Source organism: Rhinolophus sinicus, linkage group LG04, assembly GCF_036562045.2.
Source record: "Rhinolophus sinicus isolate RSC01 linkage group LG04, ASM3656204v1, whole genome shotgun sequence".
Lineage (NCBI taxonomy): Eukaryota > Metazoa > Chordata > Mammalia > Chiroptera > Rhinolophidae > Rhinolophus > Rhinolophus sinicus.
This window is the reverse complement of record NC_133754.1, coordinates 119,724,094-119,745,697: the sequence shown is the minus strand read 5'-3', so window position 1 is coordinate 119,745,697 and position 21,604 is coordinate 119,724,094. Positions and strand designations below refer to the sequence as shown.

The window sequence follows — 21,604 nt, the reverse complement described above, 5'->3', positions numbered from 1 at the left end:
CATGCTTCCCCTTTACACAATGCGCTTTCTCCTGGCTCAACAGCCTTTCAATTTACCATTCATTTTCTATTAAGAAACTAATTCTATTGAAATCTGAAAAAAGTGTGTGACAAAGGTGTATGGAATTTTGATGGGGGAGGGAGAAGGCAATGTACAGGCACAGGAGGAGGATTATCCCAGGGTCCACACGTAAATGTTTGGCCCCAATTTCTCTTTAAATCAACTTGGAAAGGGGAGTAAACTCTGAAGAACCAGCCGAAATTTCACTTTGGCAAAAGCTGACTTTTATCTGGTTGCCACGATTCAGGGAGGGCTGTTTAAGAAGTGCTTTGGAAGTGTGATTGAAAAAAAAAAAAAAAAAGTATACTTTTCCTGTTTCTCACAAATTAAAAAAAAATTTTTTTGTTCCATCAGAAGCTGGATTTGGAGGGCTAATTTTGAAGTCTGAAAGCACACTTAACAATGTTCATTCAGGCTAGAGGTGATTGGGAACAACTCCTCTTGATTTGTAAGTACTCCTTGCCCAACCTGGGACCCACCCCACTACCTTTCACCAGAACACAGGAAACTCCTTATAATAATTCCATGCTGGATGACAAGGAGAGAGGGGAAGACCACACGAGGCCACACACATGCATTGCCATGCAGGGTCTCTGCTCCCGCTCCCTGAACAATAACGCAGGGTATGGTGAGGCCAAAAAGGAACACCAACGGAGCCATAGATAGAGGAGTCATACCACTATATTCTCGCTGGCGGCTGGGTTGGAGACACAGGAAGTAGGATCCACACGATCTGCAACCCGTTATCCGCTTCTCTGCCAACCAACCAACCAACCCCACTTGCTAACAGCAATCCGTGCTTGCTAGCTCAGCCACGGCAGTTATATGGGTCACCAATGGTTAACTGGTTACAGCTGATGGCCAACTAGTCACAGCTGATGACCATCTACTACCCGAGCCAGCACCTCTCCATGTGAGGTCGAGAGCCTGGCAACTGCTCTCTGGGACTCTGTCCCCACGTGCATCTTACAACCAACAAAACTGTGCACGCCTTCTAGGCTCCTGTGCTCCCAGTACCTGGCATCTGCTGGTCCTTGCAAGGAGACTGTCACCCTACACCCTCATCCCGCCCCACGCCCCATGCTCCATGCTCCCAGGCCACCCACGTAGAGCAAGGTGGCACGCAGAGCTCTGTTACTACTCAGGGTGGCACCTTCTCCTCCCAACTCTAGAAAGAGCTGCTCTTGGGACAGCCAGCGCACACCAACCATCTTCGCCAACATTATTGGGATGCCCCTCTCCCCAGATTTCAGGAACTGTGTGACCACCCAGAAGGTCCGTGAAAAATGCCCCTAAAACACGACCCCCATCGCACCATCACTGTTCTGCATATCCCAGAACACTTCTTCGGGAGGGACAAAGAAAGAGAATAAGGACTAGCCAGTTAACCTGGGTGTGTGAGGCTGGAAAGATTTCCTCTTGGGGACTGTGGAACAACTTGTTTGCTAATTCTAAGGCAAGTGCTTGTTTTTCTCTTGTCCATAGCAGCCACTCTGTAGGAATTGTCCTTAAGTAGTTCCAGTCGAGGAAAACAGAGTAAAATCCCTCTTTCAGGGCAGGGGAAGAGACAGTTTATGGGCATCAGAGAAAGGGAATACAAGGGTGTTTCAGAATGGGGGAGAGACAGGTTTAAAAGGGTTTTATTATGTCCTTTCAAAGGAAGCAGATTAGAGGCCCAGACAACCTGTTCAGGAAATGCAGGCTTAGTGATGGCGTGGAAGATCAGCAGGGGACAAATGATAAGGCTTCCCTTCCCCCCAACACACACCCAGCCTGGGCTGTATTACCCCGCTGTCTTCTAAACTAGGGAAGGAGGGAGAAGAAATGGGACACCAGTGAGGACTATCTGACAATCTTCATGTCCCTCCCCCACCCCAATACTCTGATTACACTTTACAGTGTTATCTACAGTGGTCTCTGCAAGTTATGCTGTGGGGACAGAGCCCCAGAGAGCAGTTTCCAGGCTCTCGGAATGACACCCAGCGTGACCACCCACACTGCTTGCTGCATCATGTGTCGTGCAGGGTGTCAGGTGGGGTCTCAGCTCCTGTTCCCCACATAAGAATGCAGGATATGGTGAGGCCAAAAAGGAACACCCACGGAGCCATAGATAGGGGAGTCACACCACTACAGTCTCACTGGCGGCTGGGTTGGAGACACAGGAAGCAGGAGCCACACTATCCGCTACCTGCTGTCCATTTCTCTCTGCCAACCAACCTCACTTGCTAGCTGCAATCTGCCTCTCTGCAATCCTCAATCCACATTCTGCCATGCTAACTGTGATCCGCTCTTGCTAGCTCAGCCACCATCTTCTTGCTAGCCCCCATTTTCTGCTAGCGTAGCCGCAGCAGTTATATTAGTGGCCAATGGCTCACTGGTTACAGCTGACGGCCAACTAGCCACAGCTGATGGCCATGCAATCACAGTTGGCCATTTACTACCTGAGCCAGCACCTTTCCACGTGAGGCTGAGAGCCTGGAAACCGCTCTCCTGGCTCTGTCCCCACATATGCCCACTGAGGATGAGAAGCCAATTTTATATATATAAAACGTTATATATATATATATATATATATATATAGTTAATATCTCTTTCAGCCATTTTAGCCATAGTAAAGCCATAATGGTTAACGTTTTTACTCTGTAATACTTTAGTACTACAGACAAGCTATATGATTGGAAAGTGAGTCTTACACCTATTTCCAATAAAACAAATTCTTGGCATTTCCCAAGGTTGGGTGGAGAAACAACGTGAAAATGGTTGGTCGTCAACCCCTCCCCAAGCCCACCTGACATTCTTTCCACAAGCCCTTTCTCACCCACTGAGTCAACATGGCTCCTCTCACCTGGAGCACTTCCAAGCAGCTGCAACCACTTGCCTCACTTAGTTCCCACCGCATTTCTCGGTGCCTGAGCTGGCAGTACAAATGCTGGCACCGACCCCTGGGGCTGTCAAAAGGGCATGGAAAACAACAAAAGTAACCTGCAGAAGGTAGCATGGGCTATTGCTCAAGGCCACCCCCACGGGCACAGAAACAACGGCAATTATTGGCAAGATCAGCAAAGGCGAGTACCTGCCCTAACACCTCTTCACCCTTGAGGGTGCCATCCTATATAGTCCATGGCTACGCGAAGGCGGAGCTTCATTGCTTTCCCAGCCAATGGTGAGGCCGGGGGGTGGAGTCAGGGGAGAAAATGGAGGCAAGGGGGCAGGGGTGAGTGAATGATTCTGAGACTGGATGGTAGGTGAAGAGACACCTGAGTGTAAAATGTGTAGCTGTCCTCCATGGGAAAGAAGACTCATAGAGACCTAAGCTAGAGGTAGGGAAAACAGTTCCCCAGGAGCTGAAAGAATCCCTGAGTTAAGGAACCTCCTGCCTTATGGATGTGGGGCCTACCTTGCTCCTGAACAACCTCCTTTGACTTTTGTTAAAATTTTGACTATTAACTTTTATGGATCACGGAGAGAACCTCAGTTTGGAAACTCATCTTAGTTTTGCCTCTCTCTAACGTGTGGTTGTAGGCAAGGTATCTGACTTACCTGAGTTTTCATTTCTTGCTCTGTAAAAGAAACTTGCTTTCATAGGGTAGAAGAATTCAATATGATATGATGTACCCAAATGCCTAGCATAAAGTAGGTGAGAATTTAGGAGGGCAGTGAAACCTGTTCCAAGTTCTCCCCCTCTTCCCATCCACACATATCCACAAAAGACCTTATACGTGTACCTAAAATCCTTCCAGTTGAAACTAATTCATAAAAGGGAAAAATAAACCCTTTCCATTGGTCTTCTTTGTAAATTGAAATACTCCTGGGATGGTTGGCCTCATAAGTCACTAATAACTTGTATTGGTCTTTGAGATGCTTTGCTTTTCTTCCAATGGAGCATAATGAGCCTGGATGCTTAGGGGAAGTGAGAAGGAAGGGCCGGTCAGCTCCAACATCCATGAATCACCCTCTAAGAAATTATGTGCTAGGACCCCTTCTTCCTTTCTCTTTTTCTGGAGCACCATGTTATTTCAAATGGTTATGGATACTTTGGAAATTGAAAAAGAAAAACACACACAAAAAAAACAACACCTTTTCCCCCCTTATTGTTTATCCTGTGAGAGCAGCCCTGATGACTTATAAACAATTCAAGAATGCTAGGTGTCTCTAATATTAATTTAGTTTCATCTCTTGACATGGCACAACTGTTTTACCAGTAAAACATGAACAGGGATGTTCTTTTTGCTTTGGTGGTGGGGAGGGGCATAGATTGTGATGATTACCCTGGAAGTCCTCAAAATGCCACCAGGTTAGGTAAATAGATATTTATGTCCTCATTTAAAAATGAACCAGCCTAGAGTGAATACTTTTCATATGTCATTTTCCAGTATTATTTTTACTCGATGAATTCTCCACACCTTAAATTATTTCCTTGTATTTTTTGCATTAAATAATTTTTATAGCTGAGAATTTTATTGAATGTGTCCGTCTTCCTTTTAAGATACCAGAAAATTTAAATCTCAGCAGTTTCCAAATCGTGACATTAATGTGAGTCACAAAGAAAGATACTTTTTTCATGACAAAAATTTAAGTCTCTTCATCAACACCAGCTTCCTCATTCTGAAGTAAGTTTTGCTCGTCATTCAAGCCCATGTCATCATCTGAGGCTGTGGAAATCATGTCCGTCATTCTAGATTTTGACCTTATGTCTGATTTTCTCACTTCTGAAGAAGCGGAGGCCCAAAATGTGCTGCTGTCGGCACTCTTAGAAAAAGATGTGTCTGATATGCCTTCTGATGGTTGAAAGTAAGACAGAGTTGCAAGCTCTGGGTTGATGGAGTATTCACTCTCATCTTTCATTTTATAACTGAAAAAAGAAAACATATATCAAGAGTTGTTTTAAATCAACTCTTTTGAAGCTCAACTCAAAAAAGCATCACAAAAATTAAAAGTGTATGAATTCTGTCCAATATATTGATACTTGATATAACACTATATAAATGAATGAAAAATGTAAGAAAAAATACACATATATGGTCACGGGAGGTGGATTATAGCATAAGGAAGATAGTCAATGGTATTGTAACAGCTGTATAAGATGTCAGAGGGGTAGTAGCTTGCAGGAGGGGGGGTTATCATTTTGTAAATGTCTATTATGTTGATTTGTACACCTGAAACTAATAAAAAAAATGTTAGACCCTAAGCAGATATGCTATTTAGAATAGAGTTCATAGCTCTTTTGTTCCAAGGCTATCAAAAAAGGATGCATAGCTAGATTCTGTATAGCCTTTCCAGTTGACTAGGGTGATTTCTATTTCTAGATGACTATTTAAAATATTGGGGGACATAAATGTTCAAGTAGGATATTCCCTGAGAGACAACCCATGCTTCTTTCTGAATAGGGGAAATGGAGCCAACTGAATACCTTCTGGATAAATGAAGGAGTCATGTTTTCCTAACAATCTATTAGAGAGGAGGGTGAGAGATTCGTATATGTTATAGAGACTCCAGAGGTCTGCAGACTTACTTAGTCTTCAGTTTGTACAGCAAGGAGCTAGATACTGCCAAGAAGATGACAAAAAGGAGGAGGGTCAGCAATGAGATGCCCAGCATTAACTTTAACTTGACATCCTGCAGCTCTGCTTGGTTGTTTTCATTTGTAGCATTCAAATCAGAACCTGAGAGGAAAGAAAGAAAATGCAATGGGAAAGAGTAACTGCATTCAGCATGTTTTTTTGGAGGAGTGAGGATTGCAAAGCATCTGCAGAGAAGCCTTTCACCATTGAGAAAATTTAAGGCTCACGCCCCTACCCTCAGGCAATGCAAAGGAGAAGGCTATAGGCTACTCCCTAAGGCCAAGTGCTCTTAACTTTATCCATTTAACCTTCACAGCAATCCTGGAGCAGCTGTCCCTAGCTCCACTTTACAGGATCACAGAAGTTGATGAATCTGCCCATGGCACAGAGCTAGTAAGTTGCAAAATCTGGTTTCAATCCAGGTTACCAGATATTAAAATGTATATGTAGCAGACTTCCTCTCTGACTAATAAAAACCAGTTCAAAACTCTAAAGAGATTACTATTAAAAAATGTGACGAATTTACACACAAAGGATTCATCCTTCAAAACAGAAAGACACACTTCTGTTAGGACATGCATTGATTTTTCTGTTAAAAAAATGGTGTACCAGGCGCTATTTTATTAGTGAGATCAGACCTACCATACTTGATGTTAAAGAAGGAAATGGGAACTTATTTAACTTTATAAAATAAATTATGTAATAAAAATCATGTCTGGATCCAGAGTCAAAAGTCTTTTTACTAAATTTACAAGGTCTGACAATTAAGTTCGCTAACTCATCCTAGAAAAAGTGCTATATATCTCATTGCTGAATATCACTACGGTCACACCTGAAGTACTCCCCTTACGAAGCTACGTACCGATGCCAGCACCTAGTCCACCCATCAAAGCAATTTTGGAACTCTTTTTCTGGAATGGCTATCAGAGTGTCGTCGTATTACATTTGATATCCTGAATGTCATCAAAATGTCTTCATTTTAATATTTCCTTTATCTTCAGGTAAAGAAAGAAGTCACTGGGGCCAGATCAGGTGAGTAGGGAGGGTGTTCCAATACAGTTATTTGTTTACTGGCTAAAAACTCCCTCACAGACAGTGCTGTGTGAGCTGGTGCATTGTCGTGATGCAAGAGCCATGGATTGTTGGCGAAAAGTTCAGGTCGTCTAACTTTTTCATGCAGACTTTTCAACGCTTCCAAATAGTAAACTTGGTGAACTGTTTGTACAAATTCATAATGAATAATCCCTCTGACATCAAAGAAGTTTAGCAACATCATTGCAGCAAAGCTGGCGAACTTAATTGTCAGAACTCATATTAATGAAAATATATCCTCAGTGCCAAATTTCATATTTTTTCTGAATATATGACTGACACAATACACCTGTATTTAATGGTGACTTTAAATGACCATGTTGATATTTCTTCTGGTCCAAACATCCTCTCCAAAGTTCCACTATTTTCTAGGTAATTAGTGACAAGCTCCCATGTCCATATTCTCTGATTTATAAAATTGTAATTGTCTCAAAGTGCAATCTTAAGCCAAGTGGAGTGAAATGTGTACAATTGTCAAAGACTGATATCTTGACTTTGAGGCAGATTATTTTAGGAATAATGAAACAAATTATGTTAAAATGGGCTGTGCTTCTGAATTGCTTTGCTACTCCCTAAAAGGGTTTTTGTAAAGAGGTGTGCTTATAGTACATTTTGTTTATCAAGGTGATGGTCAAAACTAGAGAAGGGTTTGGAATTCCTAACCACTGGAAATTACAGAAAAGCTAAATTACAAGTTTGGGCAGGATTCCTCTCTAAGCCTCAGTTTTCTCATCTGTAAAATGGAGATAATACCAACTTCATTGAGTTGCTGTGAGGACTAACATAATACTGTATGTTTTAAAGCACCTGACATATTTAATACTACGTTCTCCATACATCATAGAAAATTAGTCATGCTCCATTTCATTACTTGAAAAGAGAAAATATTTCTCAAGTGGCCCAGCATTTGTCATTCCTACATATAGCTCTTCTATATGTAGAAGACTCCATTTTCTTGAAGCACTGCAAGGCAAGTGGCTGTACTTGTCAAATAATCCAATGCAGAGCTGATGTGACAGGACCTAGATCCATTACCAGAGTTTCTTTCTTTTTCAACGGTTTATTTGTAGGACAGAGGTTTGGGGGACATTAATATATTACCTTGTCATGAATTTTCCATTCAAACCAGGAGTTCTTGTACTCAGATAAACATAATTAATCCATTAATGAAAACTATTGCATTCAGCAACAGGAATTCTCTCATTCACTATTGGTGAGAATGCAAAATGGTGCAGCCACTTTGGTAGACAATTTGGTGGTTTCTTACAAAGCTAACCATAGTCTTACCACACAATCCAGCAATCACGATCTTTGGTATAGACCCAAAAAAGTTGAAAACCTATGTCCACACAAAAACCTACACATGGGTGTTTATTAGCAGCAGCTTTATTCATATTGCCAAAAACTTGGAAGCAACCAGGATGTCCTTCAGTAGGTGGATGGATAAACAAACTGGTGCATCCACACAATGGGATATTATTTGGTGATGGGAAAAAATGAACCATCAGGTCATGAAAATATACGGAGGAATCTTAAGTGCCTATTACTAAGCGAAAGAAGACAGTTTGAAAAGGCTAAATACCATATATTTCCAACTATATGATGTTCTGGAAAAGGCAAAACTATAGCAATAGTGAAAAGATCAGTGGTTTCCAGGAGCTGGGGTGAGAGAGGAATGGACAGATGGGGACAGGGGATGTTTAAGGCCGTGAAACTATTCTGTATGATACTGCATTGGTGGACACGTGACGTTATGCATTTGTCAAAACCCATAGACTGTACAACACAAAGAGTGGACCCTAATGTAAACTGTTGACTTTAGTCAATAATAATGTATCAATATTAGCTCACAAATGATGAAAACTGCACCACACCAATGCAGGTTTTAGTTAGAGAGGAAACTGAGCAGGGAGAATATTTGAGAACTCTCTGTACTTCCTGCTCAATTCCCCTGTAAGCCCAAAACTGCTCTACAAATAAAGTCTACCAATTAAAAAAGAATACTGCATTCTATATATTATTCACCTGCCTACTACCCTGTTTGGTTTATCTGTTTCGGGAAGAGAAGTTACAAAACAGGCGAATGGAAATAGTCCCCTGCACTGTGGTAATGAGAACAATGCTTAGGAACCAAGGCTTTCCTAAAACAGTGAATGTCCTCTCTGATGGGATGGTAGCCGCCACGTACACTACACCTTTACTAGGGGAAACAGTACCACCATGCAGACACTAAAACATGGGCAAGTATTTATATATTCATTTAATTGAAGTATTTTGTTCTTACTTGGAATTGGGTGAAATAATTGATCTTTTTCTTCTCCAATATCACCAGTTGGTGTTCCATTTATAGCTGTTAAAATAACAAATTGGTGTTATGGTAAACAAAATTCACTTACTGAAATTGTGTGTGTGTGATTTACAGTTTGTTCTCATTGTTCATGGTAGTTATTTTCTATAAAGTCACACAAACCCTGAATTAGTGAATACTGAGCCGCTGCTCCCAGGGCAAACACAGGGTTTTGTTCCTGTGAGCCTCTGGTCACAGCATTTCCATCAACCAATCACTACAAAAGCTTGTTTTATGTGTTTCTGTTTAAAGACACTCTATTTCAGCGCATCTGGCTGATTCATTACATTGAACTCAGAGTCAACAGCGCTGTAACTCCTGACTAAAAGAAGTTTATCTAACACACACGTTTTCTCCATAAGGTACCCCACAGTCTCGGGCTGTGCAACACTAGCCAGCATTTTAATACTACCCTTGGGGGCCACCAACAGAAAGCACAAAATCCACATGGCACTAACTAGACCATGAAAAGGACACTTATTTACAGTATGAGAACTGAAAAAAGAAGGCAGGCTGTTGCCTTGTTCTACCTTAGCTGGAAATGTGAGCAACTGGCAATTAAAATTTTTTGCTGCTCTGAGCATGTCTGCAAAGGACTGCTAAAGTGCTGCAAGTAGTGATTTTGGAGGGGGAGGGTTACAGATAAATTTTAGATGTCGATAAATTATCAAATACAGAATCTGCAAATAATGAAGATGGACTGAATATGATATGTATTTCACATTTATAATGCATGCATATAGGTGTGTGATATCACATTTATACATGTGTGCATCTTTATATGATATACATATTACATTTATACATGCATACACACAGAAAGGGTGCCAAAAAATGTATACACATTTTAAGAAAGCAAAAAACTGTATTAAAATTGTAATACTCAACATACACCGATAACAAAAGATAAATACAAGTCATGTGTATATATTTTTTGTGGCACCCCTGGTATATGATATGCACATTACATTTAAATGCATGCTTATGCATTTATGGTATGTACATTAATTTTATGCATGCTCATATTTTGATATGTATTTTGCATTTATTCAGGCATCTCCATGTGCTAACATGCATATTGTTTCCGACACAAAGAGGGACTGTATTGGGCAAGAGACTTATTTAAAATTTTTAATCAAAAATAAAATTGAATGATTAGATTGCAACATTCGTAGAAGAATAAAACTTTTGGGAGGAGAATCAGAAAATGTGTGACACTTGATTCACTTTCTGGGTTTGCCTTGCATTTGTTATTACATGTGATGGTGGCAGCAAAAGGTTAACATTAATTCTCAGTATTAGAACTATTTACACCGACCTTGGCTTTCTTACATAAGACTTTAGAAAAACAAAACATTTTCCTGGCTACCTACTATGAGTTTACCTTTAGCTAACATTGTCCAAAATGCAGGCTCATTTGGACCCTGAGTTGATTCTGTTTAAAAAACAAAATAGAACAAGATAACAAAATAAGGTAATTTGGCTTTAGTATATTTGTGGTAGAACATTCATTCAATTGTTTATTAGTTTAATCATTTAGCAGTTAGAGCTTGAGCACCTACCATGTGCCAGACGCTGTGGTTGACACTAAAGTTTCAGAAATGAACAAGACACACGTCTTAATGCTCAAGGAACACATACTTGATTTCGAAAGCAGACAATCACTGTTAATTATGTTGTAGGATAAGGAGGGTTTTATAGGAAATGCACAGGCGGTATGAACAGAGGGACCAAATGCAACTTGCAAAAGCTGGAAACCCTTTGAAAGGGAGATGATGCTTCAGTATAGGCTTGGAGGACTAGAAATTGTTTGCCAGGCAAAGAGGCGAGGGAGTGGTGATTCCACTGTGAGCAAACTGAGAATCGTGAGCAGGTTCCTTAAGCTCTTGGAGCTTCACATCGTCTGGAGTGAAAAATGTGGATGGGGCATGTGGCCAGACATGAGGCTGGAAAGTTCTTCAATGGTCAGATCATTTCAGACTTGAATGCCTGGTTAAGAAGTTAGACTACGACCCCACATTTAAGTAGTGAAACTTAAAATTTTATTCATAAAATGATATACTCCAGGTATGACTATAGAGTTGTAACTGTAATACTTTGAATACTTTGGTCAGAGGGTTCTTTAGTATTTTCTTCTTCACTGACTTGTAGTAAACTAAAACTTTAGTGTCAATTACTAAAGACATAGAAGAAGAAAAATACCATGATGATCAGATTTCTATTTTGAAATAGATCAAAAAAGTGAATAAGGATTTTATTTTTAGTAGTGTTGCAGATGCAAATGAATTCAGAGTAATCATATTAGGAACATACTTGGATTGCATGAACTGGAGAAAATAGGGTTTCATGTAATGACAGGTCCACTGTCTTCAATTAAACCACCCATTCAAGACCTTAGAGGAGAGACATCCTGCATTGTTATGGTTTCACAAATATTTTATAAGGAACAATATTCTTGGCAGGAAAATAAAACGATGATTTCGATTTTGCAACCTTTCACTACCAACCCTCCCCACCCCAAATAATCTTAGGAAACACTAATAATTGACTCTGTGCAGAGGAAAAAGTTTATTCTTCAAGCAGGTAGAAATTTTTATGGACTTATTAAAATGTAGTAAATATTTATGTAAATATAAATTTATATTTATATATATTTACGTATTATAATAAATACAAATATACATTTATATATTTATATAAAGGTAATACATTTTATAAAATAAAATTGCATTTTGAAAAGAGCTCATTTCCTACCCCTTGCCAGATACATCTGAAAGTTGACTTAGATTTTCACCGTTAAAAGATTTTACAGTGACTTTAAATTGTAGCAGTACAAATTCTTTAAGCATGCTATTACTTTTTGAAATACTCAGAGTAGTGAAACAAAATTTTACTCATATAATGATATGCTCCAGGTATGACTACAGTGTAGTAACTTTAATACTTTGTAAAGATTTTTCAGAGGGTTCTTTAGGATATTCTTCACTGGGTTTTCCAGGAGGTGATACAGTTGTTTCATTGATGAGTTTATCTAGGAAAAGGGATAATGCATTATCAGCATTTAAAAATATTGACTCAACATCTGTGATTATGTATATTTTTAAGCTAAAAAACATGGAACAAAGAAAGGGAGAGAGGAAAAAACCAAAGAGAAAAATATTGACAATTTTTTTGAGATAATTTAAAGGAAGGGCAAGAAAGAATAAAGTTTTTGTGATAATGGGTTGCCTCGGGTAGGGTTCATACGCCTGTGCTTTGCAAGACAGAAGAAAAGCTGGGAGCATGGGGCCACAAGCTTCCCTCAGGGGTAAGGAAGATCTATTGGATTAGATACATTGTTTCAGATGGTTCCTGCACAGACCTTGAAGGGATACTATCAGGCCAGCACAGCTTGGATGCTGGTCGGTTTAATGACAAGAAAAGTGAGGCAGCATCAGTGGCCTTGTAAATTGGAAACATATGCACGTTTAATACTCAAAACAGAGTTTTGGATATAAAGATGTGGGGCTACAAATCAAGGATTGGAAGGCCTGATTTAGAACATATCTCACTCTATAATGTGTCCTTCTGGATGTATGTTGGGAAGAGTGTATTTGGGGACAATTATGACTGGAGAACTGTATTTCCCACCACGAAGTCGGCCTGGAATTTCACTTATCATTGCCAAATGCAGGAGCCAGTAACGTTCCACATGCAACCCAGGCAATCCCACCGTAGTGGGGGTCCTCCTGAGAGGCAGAATGAATTCAGCCTGGGCCTACAAACAGCACCACTGCAGGTATCTTGTTGGCAAAAAAGGGTGAAAAAGAGAATCTGTTTCCAGAGTTGACACTGATTCCGGCAGGACTGGAACAATTGGTAAGTAATCCTTAAATTCTGCTGTGAAACTCTCTTACTTACTTAGAAAAGTGGATTGCCTCAGCTACCCACCTTGCCCTCAGAACTTTAGGGACTAACAGAATTTAGTCAAAATTATTCCGGAGATTTTAATCTCCTTCAGAGGCTCGCTCCTTCTTATACAATGTCCCATCCATGTCAGCGTGTCACCCTCTCTCAGAGCCCAATTTAAAATAGCAACCATTTATTCCAATCCAACTTTCTTTGACAATCCTTTGGGGACCTGAATTGTGGTAACAGAAGTTAGGGTTTTGATATCCCTTCCATGGGTCCTCAATAATGGGCCCTCAATAATCTATCTCCTAAGGGAATTTGACGTACCTGCTCTGTTTTCTTAAACAGACTCTGTGTCTTGTCCCAAACAACTCAAGATGTTTTTTGCATGTACAAGCAAAATTCCCATGAGTCATTTGTCTAACAATGTATGTCCTTGAAAAGCCCCTATCTCATTTATGTCCCAAGGGTGGAAATTGCTCAAAATATTCCATTATTATCAAGTAACTTTATTAATAATTTGGTATTACTGAGTCTGGCTTTTACCAATATTGAAATTGCCAAAGTCACAAACATTTTTTCCTATTGACTTTCATCTTCTTTTCCTTGTCTTGTTTTATGCTTGTGTGTTTCATATATATGAGCTGTTGACATGTCAAGGTGAAAGGTGTGTTATATGTACTTTGGAGACTTTTAGTGGCCTCCAAAGTCACACGCTGGCAACACTTTTATCTATGAAATAGTTATGCTTGTTGGAAAGATGCAAAAAAGTAAATAAGAAGCATTTGAAGCTGAAGGTGTAAAGCAGAAAGGAATAAAAATGTGGGTCTAAGAAAGACGTAATTTTTTAGAGTCCTAAATTTAGTTATTTAATTTTTATTTCCATGCAAACCAAAAATATGAGGCTAAGAAATGTGAGACCCTCCTTGCCTTCTGAATTTATCAGTGCAATAGACATAGAGTCTCCTTATGTAGGAACCAAGACTTCTGATAGCTCCACTAAGACCTTTTTCTATCCAATACTCTTTAGCACTGTTTTCAAGTCTTGCTTTAAGGGCGCTTCATATTTGCAACAGTGCTTTTCAGTACTTACAGTTTCTTAGAGCAAAATTCAGATCAGTTGTTGCTCTCACGGATATTTCAGACTGGGTGCCATTTGGATTTTGTGCTGTGAACACATCTAAAAACATAAAATCAAAGTTTTCAGCAGCTAGCTAAGTCACTTCTTGTTCCTTTACATTTTTCTGCATCTGATTTTTTTTTCTTAAAACATATGCACTAATTGCAAAAAAAAAGAATAAAACATTTGAGACATTCTTCATCTACAAAATAAGGAAGTGAGGCAAAATAAGGAATAGGTTCAAAATTCATGGGGAAAAAAGGTAAACTAGTTTCTTTTTGCTAAATTACTCTTTCTGAGAAGAAATTACAGAGGAATTTATAGAAAAAAATATTTAAGTGCATAATAGGTGCTGAAGTAGATTTGTATTATAGATGTGTAATATTATCACTGTTTGTATTGACACTACAAAAGTCAAGTAAGAAGCATTCATTTGCCCTTGAATCTTCTGTTAGACTTTAGAACAGTTCAGCTTAAGAAGCATATGCTTCAACAACAATAAAGGTCTTCCATATACATTCACATTTACATATGCACATAAAGAACTCTGATCTTAAGAGTTGTCAGTGCGGTTGGTTGTAATTCAAAATTAATGGACATATCTACCTAATCAGAATCAAAGTAAATTAGATCAAGATGGCAGAACGAACATACACATGTCTCCTCTTTCCAAAATCTCATGAAATGACAGAAAACTTTATATACACATGAATGTATATGTGTTTAATACGTACGTATACACACACACACACACACACACACACACACACACACACACACAAAACAGTGCTGTTAACATATCATAATTTTTGAAAAATTTCTGAGCTAGATCTATGGAGGACAAGAAAGGAAGTCACAGCCCAACATTTATATGTTATGAAAGTATAAAAATTAAAACACTGGTATTTTTGCAGGGAAAGACAGAAACAACAAAAAGACAGCAATGAACTAAATTTTGAATTAGAATTTAGATTATATTAAATCTGAGTTTCACATCAGTAGGGAATTGTTATTAGACACTTGGTGAGCTTCCTTGAAAAACATAACGTTTTAAGCGTATTTTATGACATATACAACAATAATTGAACTTAAGACCTAAGAGTTAAAAACAAAAAACATGAAACTATTTTTAAAAGCTAGGAAAATAATTTAATATCTTGAATTGGATAAGGCCTATCTAAGAAACACACAAAATGCAGAAATTGTAAAGGAATTACTCAAAAATTGATTTTATAAAATTTTTAAATTTCTCTGTGATTAAGATACCTAAATAGGTTTAAAGATAAGCAACAGCCTGGGAGAAAATACTTGTTACTTTTACCACAGAGAAAATATTAACATACTAAATATTAAAAGAAGCCCCTACAAATAAATGAAAATACCGGTCTAATAGGAAAGTAAGCCAAGGATAAGACCATACAAATCACAGAAGTAGAAATTAAATGCCCAATAAATTCAGAGAAAAATACTCAACTTCACAGTAATCAGAATTAAAATTAAAAGAGTAATGAAAATTTCTCACTTAGGCACAAAATATGATGAATACTATTCATTGTAGGTGAGATTGTGGAGCATTTGTGGGGAATGTAAATTGGTAGATACTTTTTGGAGGGCAATTGATGGTTACTATCAATATTTTTAAAGATTCACCCTTTACTCAACAATTCCAGTATTTGGAATCCATCCAAAGAGAGGAAGACCCAAGGGTACACGAGAAGACCGTACAAAGGAAAACTGCCCATCATCTAATTCTTTAAAAGATAGTGAGAAATTATGGAACATCATTCTAAGCAATATTATGTAGCCATTAAAAATAATGAGGTAGATGAGAAAAGAACTCCAGAGTTGTTAAATGAGAAAAATAAGTCATAATACAATTCTTTAGTATGATCCCTTTTTTGTTTTTATATAAATGCCTGTGTGTGTGTGTGTGTGTGTGTGTGAGTGTGTGTATAAGGAAGATTATTTTTCTTTTAATTAAAGTAATCATCAAGCTTTTGATGTATTTACCCTCTGGGTAATTCAAAATAGAAGTACATCCTGAAAAAGAAATTATTGCCTCATTTCACACACAGTAGAGGCAGCCTGGTGGTGGATAGATTAGACACCACTCCAGATTCTGTTTCTTTTTTTTTTTTTTTTTAGTGTCAGGTGTACAAAACAATGCAATAGTTAGACATTTCACCCCTCACAACAGATTCTGTTTCTTGATGGCTATGAAATTTGGCAATTGACCTCTCTGAGCATCAGGGATTTTTTTCCCCTATAAAAAATGGATAACATTTCATCAAAAAAAAAAAAAAAAAAAAAAAAAAGAAATACAATTTATGTATTACACTTTTTTAAATACTTGAGTGTATATGTATATAACTTGATTGTATTTCTATTTTTCCTCTGTTTAATGTTAACAAAGACTCCAGAATTAGATTTAATCTTAATTGAAAAGAATTTTTAACAAAAGTTTCTTATGAACTTTTCACATTTTAGAATGATGGATCTTATATGGACATGGAGAGAAAGCCCATGTGAAGAATGGTGAATAAACTAAAGTTTAATGGACATTTCAAACATCTCAAAGTCATCTTGCTATGGGTTGAATTTTGTCCTGCATGCCCCCAAAAAGATATGTTGAAGTCCAAACCTCCAGAACCTCAACATTCAACCTAATTTGGAAATAGATATAATTAGTTAAGATGAAGTCACACTGGAGTAAGGTGGACTCCTAATCCAATCTGAATGGTGTTCTTTATGAGAAGAGGGAAATTAGGGCACAGAGACCCAGGAAGGATGCCATGAGACGAAGGTGGCAGAGACTAGAGTTCTGCTGCTACAAGCCAATGAATGCCTGGGTCTATCAGAAGCTGGAAGAGGCACAGAAAGATCCTCCCCTAAAGGCTTTGGAGAGAGCATGGCATAGTCAAAACTTTAATTTTGGATTGTTGGCTTCCAGAACTGTGAGAGAACAAATTAGTTTTGCTTTGAGCCACCCACTTTGTGGTACTTTGTTCCAGCAGCCCTAAGAAACTCACACACATCTCCAAATAAATTTTGGTTAACTCACCTGAGAATTAAGTTAATTGTTACTCATGTGCACAAATAACCATAATGCTACAATGCACCCTATGTTGATTATAGGCAATTACCAAGAGAACCTTGTTAAACTTCACAACGTCTCATGAAAAAGTTACAGGAAATAAGTATGTCATTTTACACAATGAAATGTCTATAAGGTGAATTAGGATTTAAGAAGTAGGAAATAAAATGATTTTTTGAAAATAAGAATTTTAAAAAGTTAAATCAAACCAATATAATCAGCTTTTGTATATTTATGTATTGCTATTAACTTTAAATACTTAATACTTGCATTGTTTTATATCTTTATAATAATTCCCATTTTTCTCATTAGCAGGTGTATTATCCTTAATTTCTTCCTGTTTATTTTCTTCAATTGTATCAGACTCTGAAAAAAACCAAAAATATGTTGATTCCTTTTACTACTTTCTTTTTCTAATTGTATTCCCCCCCCACACACAAAGTATTTGAGGCAGAGATTTATATTCTAAATTATACCATACTTCCAATAATAAACTTTGTATCATTCCCTAGAAAATTTCCACATTCCAATTTTCTAGGATAATGGGTCATTTTCTTATCTGTTATTTTTGTGAAAGCTTGAAATGCTTACTCACCTTCATTGTTGGGAGCCACGTCACCAATCTCTGAGGAAAAAACCCCATATAAAAAAACACACAACATAAAATTCATTGGGATGATGTGATTTATCCAGTAATTTACTGTGTCTCCTCAGAGTTTCCTTTCTGTTGGCCAGCGGGTCCTATAACTACTTAGGACATTATGACATCAATGCCAGATGGAGCTCAGAATGCTGGGGAGGAGTTTCCAAAAGCTTTGTGACTCAGTTTGGTGTCTATTTTATCTTCGGTGCTTTGACGGTTTTCGGTTTTTAAAAAATAAACCATTATAAGATTTTCTTTGAAAATTAAAAACTATGTTTTCATGAAATAATGTGAATTATTGGTCCCTGGATTTTATCTTACTTTATTTTTAATTTAAAAAATTCAATTGACTTTCAGTATTATATTAGTTTCAGGTGGACAGTATAGTGTTTAGACATTTATATAACTTACGAAGTGATCCCCTGATAATTCTTCTGGACTTTAGAGAACCATTAATATCATTAATAGTAAAATGAGAACACACTTTGGGTTTTCAAAGCATTACAGCATTGTATGTTCTTTTGGATAACTGAAATCAAAATGTCTGTTTAAAAACTAATCAGAGATATCAAAATTCAACCGACAGGCCCTGAAAGTTCTGGTTCATGGGCTATCTTAACTATAATTCCTTAGGAAAAGTTTTATGAAATTCTCCTTTTGGGGGGTTTTAAGACCTACATTCTTTATGAAATATAATATTTGTTTTGCTTAAAACATTTTTACAGCGAAACCCATCTTTTACCTCACATACAGATGGAGAAAATTATCCAATAGTTAGTCAACAGAGGACTGTGGTATAGATATGATTAACTCTATATTTCTCATAAAATGACTCATATGATCAGCAATAAAGGCAAGAAATCAAATGGACACGATCACTGATATTGCTCTCCATGATATTAAAGCAATATCAACTAACGTTCCCTCTTTCAATTGAAATTATTGTTGAGGTGCTCTTTCTGATGGGATGGACACCTGTTCTTGACATTGGAATCAGACAGGTTCTTTTTCTGTGGGATCTGGCCCCTGCTGAACTCTTCTGCTGAATCTGTGCCACATGCCGCCTCCCTTGTGGGGGCCCCACCACACTGGTACTCTTCCAGCCCCTCAAGGGTGCCATCCATTCTTGCCTAAGGATCTTTCCCACATGCTGTCTCTTTGCTTGGCATGCTTTTCCTTCTGTTTGCTTGGCTAACTCCAGATAAACCTGAAGGTATAAGCCTAACTGTTAACTCCCTCAGGGAAGCCTTTTCAGACCCAATACCAGGTCAGAGTCTCCTGTTTTTATAGTGTCTTGAGCTTATCCTTAGGGGACTCATCATGATCGTAAGGCATTGTTTGGCTGTTTATTTGCTTCCTAACAGTTTGCCCTTGCTAGAATATAAGCTCTGTGAGACTCTGCGTATCTTGTTTACTGCTGGATCACCTGGCCCTCCACATAGTAGGTGCTAAAATGAATGTTGGGAAAAAAATGTGAGAGGCTCATTCACGAATTTTGTAGGACTGTTTCTTAAAACAATCCATCTTACAAGCTGAAGGCCTAAGTAATTTGGGGACTAAATTGGGGTGGGGGGGCAAAAGGCCATCCTAATAAAAACTCATGGAGACATGTGCTGCGGACCTGGTAGGATTGTGCTGTCCTGTCCCTCTTCCACCAATGGAACAAAGAGAGACTGGAAATGGACACTTGGACGTGGCTCTTACAGACCTGCCCACTCTGCTTCTCTGGGTTGTCCTTCCACACGGTGAGGGCATCAGGTAGAAGCGGTGAGGCGACATAAAGCCACACATGTATAGTTTATTCTTTACACTGCTATCACCCTACACAACAGGTCAGTAGAACCCAAGAAGTCCTGAGAATGTCACCTCTTTACTACATAACTACAATTCTTTCTCTTGTGATCTGATCCTTTATCTGTTACACAACCCCTTTCCAAACTCCTCCCTGACAGTTTTGCTCTGCATTGACTTACTGTTTACTTGGTATGTACGTGCTTTTCCACGTGATAACGTCATTGTAAATGTGGGAAGAGGTCCTATTGTCACGGCAACCAAGGGGAGTGCTTGCTCAGTTCAGGCTTTACTGAAACCATAGACTCCTGCTTTGCTCTTGGCTCACCTCACTTGTGTGGTTGCAAGTAGGTCCGTATTCTGCAGCTGTCTGTCTTTTTGCTTCATGCCCTGATGACAAATACTCATGACTTTGAATTAATTCACTTTATAAATTCCTATAACTCAACCCTATGCATTCCCTTCTTCCAACATAAGAAATGCCCCTCCAAGTTAATACTGCAGAATAGTTGTGCCAGCTCCACCCGGGAAAGCCTAGCTAATCCTTACCCTATCCTGGTTCCATTTCAGCAGCTCAGAATGAGCATCTTATTACACACAAGCTGCCACATCCCTTCCCTGGTACCATGACAGGGCCAATACCAGGAGACACAGTAATGCCCCTTTATCCGCGGTTTTACTTTCTGCAGTTTCAGTTGCCCGTGGTCAACTGTGGTCTGAAAATATTAAATGGAGAATTCCAGAAATAAACAATTCATCAGTTTTAAATTGCACGCCGTTCTGAGTAGTGGATGAAATATCACCTCATTTTACTCCCACCCTCCGGGGACACGAATCATTCCTTTGTCCAGCATCTCCAAGCTGCATATGTTATCCGCCCATTAGTCACTGAGTGGCTGCCTCACTTGTCAGATTGACTACCATGGTATTGCCGTGCTCGTGTTCAGGTCACCCTTACTTTACTTAATGAGGGCCCTCAAGTTATTCACATAACTTTTATTACAGTCTATTGGTTCACTTGTTCTATTTTATTGTTAGTTATTGTTGTTAATCTCTTCCTGTGCCTAATTTTTAAGTTAAACTTTATCAGGTATTACATATAAGAAAATTGTAGTGTATATATAGGGTTCTCTACTATCCACAGTTTCAGGCATCCACTGGGGTCTTGGAACATATACCCCACAGAGAAGGGAGGACTACTGTACTTGCTCCTGGAAGACTAAGTCTGGTTAGGAATGGAACTGTTTTATTGGATAAGTGGAAGGAGTGAACCCCTCTGGATCAAAGGGGCACGAGCTCTCCTGCTCCTCTGACTGTTCTTACCTTCCACAGTCAGGTGGTGTTCCCCAGGCAGTGGCCTGGTTACCAACATCTGCAGCAGGAGTAGGGAGCTCACGTTTCCTCCCCTTGGACCCATCAATTTGACGATCTGAACTTTCAGAGGCATTTCCATCAGACTCACCCTTTCTATGCTGTGAAGGAAACATTCATTTCAGCTTGTGTAGCATCCTCATCATTGCCTTCCAAGGTTCTTTTGGGTTTTTCAGGGGCAACTAATTTTATGATAGTCATGGAGAAAGAAGCTTTGTCACCAGGCTAGCAGGTGAACATTCTACAAGGAGGAATAATTTTTTAAATAAATAAAGTGTGTGTATTGGATGTGATAGAGCTGGGGCTCTAGAGACAGGTCGCCTGGGTTCAGATCCCAGCTCCACTACTAACCAGCTACGTAACCTTGAGTAAGAAGGACTCTTGTGACTAAAAAATGGGAATAATGACAATGGTATTTACTTCATACGATTGTGGTGAAGATTAATTCTGATAACCCAAGTAGAACACTTGGCAGGAGGCCTAGCACTAAATGAGAGCAGGGACTGTCCCTGGGTGAGTCACCATTGGTCCCCAGCCTGCGACCGGCACTCAGCCTCCACATCTGCAACACATTACAGAACAGTCACCAACACTTTTCTCAATGAACATTTGTGAGAATGGGATGGGGTGTCCA

The 21,604-nt window shown here is 38.8% G+C and overlaps 1 protein-coding gene across 1 annotated transcript; it reads right to left on the bottom strand.

Moving 5' to 3' along the window:
* Positions 1-4,632: 4,632 nt before the first annotated feature.
* On the bottom strand, positions 4,633-21,046 carry EQTN (equatorin). Its single transcript, XM_019736264.2, is given in 8 exon segments — positions 4,633-4,912; positions 5,552-5,723; positions 8,998-9,063; positions 10,445-10,495; positions 14,045-14,131; positions 17,436-17,531; positions 17,761-17,790; positions 20,923-21,046. Coding segments are annotated over 8 exon segments (906 nt in total).
* Positions 21,047-21,604: the final 558 nt, after the last annotated feature.